The 9,969-nt window shown below is 41.8% G+C and overlaps 1 protein-coding gene across 1 annotated transcript in view; it reads left to right on the top strand.

The window, feature by feature from the left end:
- Nucleotides 1–244: 244 nt before the first annotated feature.
- LOC117484153 (rab effector MyRIP-like) overlaps nt 245–9,969 on the top strand; it is a 120,216-nt gene continuing 110,491 nt past the window's right edge. The window contains 2 exon segments of the mRNA XM_034132637.1: nt 245–462; nt 7,870–8,081. Coding sequence (XP_033988528.1) covers nt 7,972–8,081 — 110 coding nt within the window. The 5' untranslated portion in view covers nt 245–462; nt 7,870–7,971.

The raw sequence follows: 9,969 nt of genomic DNA, 5'->3' as shown, positions 1-9,969 counted from the left end.
GGCTGCACAGGTGCCAGGACAAAAAAAAGGGATTAGATATCAAATCAGCCAAGCACGAAGACACACTCAACTGTCTCTGATGTCCAGCCATCCCCTGCGCCTCTCTGTGTCACCATGAACACAGGAAGAGGAGCGGAGGTTGGGTGCCAATCCCTCACCTCGCTTTCCGTGCGCCCTCCCTCCTTCCTCCGTGTAATACAAACCGCGTGATCACCCATTCAGCAGTGCCTGCGTCTGCTGCTGCTGCTGCTGCTGCTGCTGATGCTGTGGTTGAAAAAAAAGAAAAACAATAAGCCGAGCAGCCGAGGGGCAGGCAGCACAAAAAGTATCCGGGAGACAGACGCACAGGTGCCGCGGAAGTTTACACGTGCTGCGGCGCATCCCTCCGCGTCTTTTGGGCATTATCTGGGATAACGTGAAAGAGACTGTAACTGGCGGCCATCCGGTACCCACTGATCCTGTGTAAGTGATTCTGCACATCAACTCACTGCGAATACTGTGGATTAATGATTGAAACATGAGACAGATTCAGATATGACATTTCTCTCACATTTCCTTGATCACCTTTTCGATGCCTGCTCCTCTGTCCATGTGTGTCTGACGTGTATCACTGCAGGATCTCACACACACATGTTGTCATGCAACGTGAATGAAATGCATAAAATGAGGTTTTTTGTTGTTGCAGGATGTGATATCATCAGGTAGATTAGCCTCACAGCTCGACAGTGCAGAGAAGAAACTAAAAGCAGGTGCAGGAAGTGACTCATCTTTTTGGAAAGGGACACTGCTTTGATTAGCAGGGGTTGTTTAGCATAAAGTCAGAGCCATGGTTGCAGAAACAAAGCTTTAAACCGAAGGAATGCAAGCTGAAAATCCTCATTAAGCACCCTTCTGAGTGTGCAGGTAGCTGAACCCGGATCAGTGTTTCTGTTGTTGTGTTTTGTCATGATTGTCACCTGTTGACAGTTTTCTTGGGAAGGTCTTTGGGGAGACACCAGGAAATGCATTTACCCACAAACTGGATGAATCAGTCAGCTGTTCATTGAAGGAAAAACAGAATTACAGCCCATTCTTAGATTGTTTTGCACATGGTGTCACATCCACAGTGAGTCAGACGAAGCTTCAACTAACATCTGTTTAGATTTTAACACCTCAGGTCATGTGTTTGCATGTGTGTGAATGTGTGTGAATGTGTGTGAATGTGTGTGAGTGTGTGTCTTCACAGATCAGTGGCAGCTTCTCTCATGTTGCCTGTCTCCTCTCTCTCTGCATAGGGTGGTAATTGGGCAGGTAGTGATGGATGTGTCCCAGCAGGTGGATGTCAGACTCTGACAGATGATGGAGGGCTCTCCCTCTGTCTGAGCCTCCAGAGAAATTTGAATGTGTGTGTGTGTGTGAAGTACACAAGCAGAGAGTGTTTATTTGGTGTGTCCTCACCAGATATGTGTCATACCAAGTTAAAAAGCCCACATGTTTGTTTTGACATTGACCAAGTTGTATTTTTAAAGTGGCGGCACTCCTATCCACATGACTTAGAAAAGTGTTTGGAGTTTGTTTGGAGCATTGATATTATGGGAAAGTATAGAGGCCTCTGATAACATTAACTATGATGAATGATATGGCAATGCATGCAAACCCTAATGCACGCAACATTTTAAAATGGAATAGTTGGTGCTAAACTTCAGTATGTAGTTGCGTTAGTTGAGTTGAGACACGTGGGCTTCTAGATTGTATTTTTATCACCCTTAATTGCCTTTTAAACTCTGTCTGTGTGGTTTAACGAACTATTTATAAAGTTAATACATTTCTTGTTGAATTAGCCCAATCTATAATTTCTTTTGTATATCCTATAAGTGAATATCTTTGGGTTTTTTGACTCGCAAAACAAGATATTTAAAGGCATCACTGGACTTAAACAATTTGGGATAAGCATTTTTTTAACAATATTTGGACATTTTATTGGTCAAACAATGAATCAAGATTGTAATCTGCAGCATTATTAGTTGCAGCTTTAGTATAGACCACATTTCTACATCCAACTGACCACTGAAGCAATAGACATCATTTTTCCAGACATCCCTTTATTTTTCTTCTGTAGTTTTCCTACATCCTCTGCAACTGATGGGGAGGTTTTACCACATATATAAAAAGTGATTTCAATGCAGAATTATCTTTTGTATTTTATAATATTTCTCTTTAAAGGCAATTTCGTCCAAGTCTTTCCGAAGTAGTTCTTATTCATTTGAAGATACTTATGGCTCTTGTACCCACTTACACTGCTCTCCCTTCAGGATGTTCAGTATGAATGTTGATTGGTGTTATTCAATTCATGACTGGCCAGTGCACACTATGTGCTCTGCTGTCTTTAAAGCTATTCAGATGGTGGAGCAGTTGAAGGAAACGAGTGCAGTATGAGCCTATATTCCACTACTCTTTCTTTCTCTTTTATGACTTCTTGTGATATATTTGACAGCTACTGGATGAATCCTGAGGACACAAACACCTTGAACACCAATGTCTGTGCTGTCATGTGGACACAGAAAAACAAAGCTTTGATTTAAAGGAGCTATTTCCAAGCACAGTTGAGGACATCTCCTGCTCATATTTCCCATAAATGCCTCACACATTAGACATCACTCTGCAAAGCCAGACCACCTTGAGTCCAAACTGTCAGTTCATTGAAGTCGTTCTCTATCTCCTTTCCTCTGGCCGTGAAGAAACGCTGATCCAATGGAGAGTGTCTAAAAACAAGCAGTTCATTTAGCGCCTGGCTGCCCCTCTCAGTGCCCCCCCATCCTCTCTCTGAGGTGACAGACGGCTGCAGCACCATGTTGGACGGGATGTTGTTCTTCGAGTGATTTAATACCAGTGTGACGTTTCAGATTGATACACATGTCCTTTGGGTTCCTGTGAGATGAATCAGTGCAACCTATGTTCCCACTGAAGCCCCCTCTCTTGTAATCTGACAGGAGTACACTTCATTGTTGCGCCCATTTCTTTGAATTTTCTTTCAATTGTTGGCCGTGCTTCAACTCGTTAACAAAGGTTACAGCTGATAGAATAATGAGCTGCTAAGAAAACCATTTAAATCCTCATAATTCCCTGCTGCAGCTCTGGAAATAACATAATCTGAAACACCAGATCCTCGTGGGGAAAAATAAGTTGTTGCAGCCGAATTACCTCGAGTCTAACACTGAATATTGTTATTATGAATAGGGTTATTTATCCTTGACTGTTTCAACACGAGAAAGGTGTTAACGGGGTATTTATTTATAGCATTTGAGTTTGTAGTGAGACAAATAAAAATCTAGAATCAGCACTACATGACAGACAGTACATCTAAACATGTGTATCAAGAGGTCATTTGAGAGGCTGTGAACTGCCCTTTCTGACATTTTTACAAGAAAAATGACTTTTTCAGGCAGATAATTTTTCTGTCGATTGATAAATGGATTATTCAACTAGTTTTTTTTAATGTGTAGAATCATGTGTTTAATTTAAACTGAATTGGCTACAGCTTTTTAAGTATGTTTCCTGTGTGTGTGTGTTTACACCTCTTAGTTGACTCATGTCAGTGTATTTGCTAATTGCACTTTATATAGCCCTTTACAAGACTGTTTTCATTCGTGTCTTGGCTCTAATGGTTAATTGATTACCAAGAAAGTTGGCCTTTTTTTTGTATCTGTTTGACTAATGAAATAGTAGACGAATAGTTACAGCTCTAAACTGAGGATAATGTTGCTTTTTTGTTGATATTGTTTGATAAATTGGCTGCGCTTCAGACACATGCACACATACATCTATGATCAACAGGAATATAATAATCCAGAGTGAATTTATCCTGGTCAGAACAAGAAATCCTGCTCTCTGAAGTCTAATAGCTGTTAGTAAAAGAGACGAATGTGTGCAGCTCTACATCAGCCGACAACATGCTGCTCAGTTTATCCCATCACAACCTCTGGTGTGTGAGACGGCTGCACAGAATTGGTGGAGCGTTGAACCCCAGAGTGACGCTCCAATCAGTGTCACTTAAGGAGGGTTTGTGTGCAGGAATAGCCTCTTTTCACTGTGCAGTGCTGTATATGAGGGTGTGTTGGTGGCACTGCTCCATAGAAAAGGCAGATTTGTGTGTGTGTGTGTGTGCAGTGATTTTTGTGTCGTTGCAAATTGTCACTAGTGGAAATGGATGTGCTGTGTGTGCGTCACAGAGGCTTCAGAGGCAGACACTCTCACACACACTCACACACATAAATGATGCTCCATCCCCGTCCTTGACACCACTCACTATAAAAAGAAGGCTTGAATAATTGCCTTCCCTTGTGGCCATACCATAATGGTCATTCAGTAATGGTGCATTAATCTCTGCTATACATGAGGAGAGAGAAGACGAATATGTGAGAGCAGCCTGCCGCTGTTGTAAGATGTTCCAGAGATAAAGGTTAATTTTCCACGTGCTGACTTTAGTTTCTGGAAAGATGGACGGGCTGAGACGCTCTACCTTGCACTTCTTTTGGATTTGTACAGAATTATCACTCTAAAACTAGCAGCTGTGGGTCCATGATTGACAACAGTTAGAGTCACATGCCACATTTAGTAGGAAACTGTAAGATTGTTAGATCTAACTGGCCATGATAAAGGACATTGTGTTGATGCTTTTGCTTTATCAGGGAAGCGCATGCTAAAAGATTAAATTGTAAAAATAATTAGTATTGTTTTGTCTACCAGATTATTTCCTATTGCTTCTAAAAGATTTAGGCTCAGGTTATATACATTTAGCACATTGCCTACGATGTGTAGGATAATTTTTGCACACGTACGTGCACCTGAGTGTGTATTTTGCACTAAGGATGTGATTTGGTCAATCTGGAGGTGGGGGCGCAGTCTCTTATCACAGCAGTTGAATGTGAATGGTCTTTATTCTCCCTGTATGATACCACTGAGAGATTTATTTTCCGCTGTAGTTGAGAATTTGACGGGAGCTCTTTCTATCACTTGAGTATGTGTGTGATTGAGTGTGTGTATCTGTCTGCAAATGCCCTTGTGGATGTTCAATTCACACTGATGTACTCACATCTGAAAGGATGAAATAACTTGAAAAACTATTTCCCTGAAGTTTTCATCAAAATTACAAACACTCATTATTTCAGACGGATATAATTAAGATTATTTTACTGCGTGTATATACTCCAGAGAAGTAGTAATGTTTAAACTTAAATGTCTCATTGCCATTTAATAAACACACTATTACACCTTCCTTAATTATAAATATGAAACATGACTTTATGGTGTCCATTAGCAGCAGGATCATGAGCTGTAGTTCAACAGATATCCTGAGACAGATCTGAGGAGGACAGCCGCTCTGAAGCTTTTGGCTCAATAATGTATAATAATAGATCGGACATTATTGTCTGGTCGTCTGAGTCATCTCTCTCTCTGCTGCCAGTCTCTCCCCTCTTGTTTAGACGCTGCAGTTAATAGACCGTCTCCTTCTGTCCGTCTCCTCGTCCGTCTCTGTTTCCCTCCCGTCTTTCCTCTGTTTGAGTTTTATTGGCCAGTCCTCGATCTTAAATCTCCATCTTCCTTTCTACACTTCTTTGCTTGTTTGAGTCACAAATCACTGTCAGACTTGTTTTTAAAAAGGCATAATATGTAACTTATTGCGTTTTAAATGTCTAAAAACGACTAGACTTATGTTGTGTACTTGCTTTTTCCCAAATGTTTACAACAAACCTAGATAAATTCGTAATATTTATCAAGCCAACGATCCTTTTAATTTAAGCGTTAGCATTCAACTCATCATACAGTACGTCAGTGATTAACAAAACAAGCTAAGCTAGCACTAGCCATTGTATTTAAATTAACTCATTCACTTACTTAAAATGTATTTTCTGTTGCTTTTCATTACAACAAAAGCTGGGCCATAGCCCTATTGATGTTGGGGATACTTGGCTAATAGAGCGGTGCAGGAATGAGTCCCAAACCCAGAAATGAGTAAGCATTGCATCACTTCCTGTTCCCTCGCCTGGAAGTCAGTGGTGTGTGTGTTTTTGACTGTTAACCTGAAACAAGAGCTGAAGAGGTTTTATTTTCTCGGACATAAAATACGTAAGTAAATACCACTGGTGAATTTAAAAACATCTGTTGCTAACAAGTGTCTAAATTAAATTACTTACATCATCGTGCCCAACATTAGCCGCCTTTAGCTTAGCGGTGGTTACTTGAAGCAGGGCTGCCAACATTTGAGTTCAGCTTGGAGTGAGATTTTTTTTTTTTGGTGAACCACCGGGCGCTACAGTGGAGTACGCGCATACACAGTGTACCCGCGACTCTTACAATGAAGGCTCGATAATCAGCTCACAGCATATCAAATGGCATATAGGTGTAAGCAGGGGTAAAGTGCTATTTTATAAGTGGGGGTGGTCCTCACCTCCTCTAGGGGGGTCCGGGGGCATGCTCCCCCGGGAAGATTTTTTTTTTTAAATATTGAAGTTAAATGCATCAATCTGGTGCACTTTGAGAGCAAAATGAATTTAAGGATACATCTCTCAACACCCATATGAAACACAACTTTAAACAGATTTTCTTTTTCTTTATGTAATTATTAGGGCTATACTGGCACTTGTTAGCATTAACTTTAATTAATTAAAAAAGAACAAAAGAAAATATTTTTACTTTACCTGTGGCGCGAAAATATCTTATAATATATTCTCCTTACCTTCTCTTATTCTTCTCATCCTCCTTCTCCTTCGTCTTTGCTCAGACCCCCGGTATACCCTCGTTACATCCAATCAGTGTGCAAATACCGTACAGCCAATCACAATGCGTGACGCTGTCCAGGTTGCTAGGCGGCAGTGCTACGGACCGTGGGTGTCAGGTGACGCAAACAGGAAGTCCTCCGTAAGCCTGACCGTCTCATTTCGTAGACCGCTCGGTTTGCTGTTCCTTCACTTTATTTTTATATTTATATACATTTGTTGTGAACGAAAACTTAGCGTGAGGAAAGGCATGTGTGGCGTGAGTGCGTGAGATATGTGTTAATTGCGTGACTCTCACGCTCAATGCGTGAGTGTTGGCAGCCCTGCTTGAAGTCATGTGACATGCTGTAATTCCTTTATAGCCCAACATTAGCCACCTTTAGCTTAGCGGAGGTGACTTGAAGTCATGTGACCGTGCTGTAGTTCCTTTATAGCCCAACATTAGCCACCTTTAGCTTAGCGGAGGTGACTTGAAGTCATGTGACCGTGCTGTAGTTCTTTATATCCCAACATTAGCCTCCTTTAGCTTAGCGGTGGTGACGTGAAGTCATGTGACCGTGCTGTAGTTCCTTTATAGCCCAACATTAGCCACCTTTAGCTTAGCGGTGGTGACTTGAAGTCATGTGACCGTGTTGTAGTTCCTTTATAGCCCAACATTAGCCACCTTTAGCTTAGCGGTGGTGACGTGAAGTCATGTGACCGTGCTGTAGTTCCTTTTATAGGCCAACATTAGCCCCCTTTAGCTTAGCGGTGGTGACGTGAAGTCATGTGACCTTGCTGTAGTTCCTTTATATCCCAACATTAGCCGCCTTTAGCTTAGCGGTGGTGACGTGAAGTCATGTGACCGTGCTGTAGTTCCTTTTATAGCCCAACATTAGCCACCTTTAGCTTAGCGGCGGCGACGTGAAGTCATGTGACCGTGCTGTAGCTCCTTTATAGCCCAACCTAACGTTAGCTCGAGATTTAATTTACTCTTCAACTATTAAAAACAATGATGTCAATGGAGAAATTCAGTTGCTTTTTGTCCAGGAAACCCTTTAGATGTTCATGAAATCTGCAGGTTCGTTCCTCATGTCCACAATTTGAATTTCTCCATCCCTCTGTCCTCCTGCAGGGTTGTCTCAGCCTCGGCCCCCAGAGCAGCAGATCCTCCTCCATCCTCCCCCCTGCCTCCCCCCTGTTGGACCAGCAGCTCAGCGTGGCGAGGCCGGGAGCGATGGGCCGGAAGCTGGACCTGTCGGGCCTGACGGACGACGAGGCGGAGCACGTCCTGAAGGTGGTACAGCGGGACATGAAGCTGAGGAAGAAGGAGGAGGAGAGGCTGAGGTGAGTGTTTTTACACATTTAAGAGTGTCTTTACACATTTAACGTCACACACACACAAGCGGATATGATGAGGAGTTGCAATAGTTTTTTGACTGTCCAGATTTATTTGTAACACATTGGATAATTTCACATTTTTGTACATCCCCTTTTTTTATTCTCAATGGAGAAACTGGTACAAAACCCGCTTTTGCCCCCGGAGAACTTACATTTTCTGATCATTCTGATTTTAACTTTTTAAAAAGCAGTGTACATTTTCAACAATCATTGTGTTTTTCAGGATAGTCAGTGCTAAGGTGGTCATGCCCAGGGAATAGGAATGATGATAACTTTTCATTAATAATTGTCATTTATCCAACCAGCCAAAAATGGAAGGGCTTAGCGAAAGGTCAATTGCAGGTTTGTTTTTCAGAAAAACAAGTGACTAAATCTGCATGAAATACCTCTGGGTGATTATAATCTATCTGCTGCTGAACTAGGACAGCTTTACCCTTTATTTGATCCATTTTAATTGAACTTGGCCAACAAACAATCCTCAAGATCAGTGATTGCTCATATTTTAAGTGTTTTAGAGGCCAACAATTGTTATTACCTCCACCAAGAAGGTTATATCACTGGTTTGCTTGTTTGTCAGCAGGATTACAGAAAAATGCATGGCCTGATTCTCATGAAATATCAGTGGAAATGTGTAGCGTGGGCTAAGGAGCACATCTGAATCACAGGGCGGATTCATATGACTTTTTAATTATGTTGACAGGCTGGGCGGATGTCAGCTCTTCTCGTTATGATTTATATGTTCATACATTAGTAGTAAAGCTTCATAAAAACACAGAAACTGCTCCCATCCGTCAAGAGTTTATTGTGGGGTTTGGTTACCATTCATGTCGACAACATTTCCTTTTATTTTTTAGAAAATCCCACCGGAGGGAACACATTTAAAAACACAAACACCTATATAACACACTACAGGAAAGAGAAAACCCAAGCAGCAGAATAAGGCCTCTTAACTGGCGTTTGTATGTTTCCAGCTGCAGTTATTTCTTAACAGGATTTCCAGCTGATTATTCTGGTGCACTCAGTTCAGTTTGGGGGAGATGTTTGTCTTGTCTTTTTGCTAGCGGGCCTCCAGTGTCACAGCTCCTCACTTAACATGCGACAAGTGCTGGCTGCTCTCCTCCTCACCTCCTTTTTCCTCCAAGTGACAGCCTGCACTCAGGGGGGATTCTGTCGAGTTTTGACAGGCCTCCATGGGGGGGGGGTTTAGTCATCAAAAGTTTGTTTGGATTAGTTTCGTCGACAGAGGGACGTTTCCATATTAAAGGTCTCCTATTATACTGTTTTTCATCAATATATTATAGGTCTCAGATATATACAGAGCCTGTCTCTGATTGGCTGAAACACCAAACTGATCATTGCAGCATCCCATAATCCCCTCTGTTTCAGCCCTGTTTCAAAAGTGCTGATTCTCTGTCTGTTACTTCAGATGAAAATAAGGAGCCCCTCCCCACGCCCCTCTGAGAGAGATTTGGTTAAAAAGAACACAATGGTGCTCTAGGAGGAGATTCAGGTGATAAGGTGGGGGGGGGGGTTACCTTGGTTGCTGATTGGCTAATGGTTACACAAGCCAAAACATTGTTATGACATCATAAAGTGGCCAAAATCTGATCAGCTCATTTTCAGACAGGTTTTTATATAAATGGATCAGGACAAAAAGAGAGAGAATCTTTTTTACTGAAACTTTCAGAGTCTCTTTCCACAGAGGGGACACATGTTGATGTAGAAGAGACATGAAGAAGAGCGTACACATGTTGATGAAGAAAAGACATGAAGAAGAGGGGACACATGTTGATGTAGAAGAGACATGAAGAAGAGGGGACACATGTTGATGTAG

The sequence above is a fragment of the Trematomus bernacchii genome, unplaced genomic scaffold (genome assembly GCF_902827165.1).
Source record: "Trematomus bernacchii unplaced genomic scaffold, fTreBer1.1, whole genome shotgun sequence".
In the NCBI taxonomy this organism is placed as follows: Eukaryota; Metazoa; Chordata; class Actinopteri; order Perciformes; family Nototheniidae; genus Trematomus; species Trematomus bernacchii.
The sequence above is the reverse complement of the archived record's forward strand: the minus strand, read 5'-3'. Positions and strand labels throughout refer to the sequence as shown.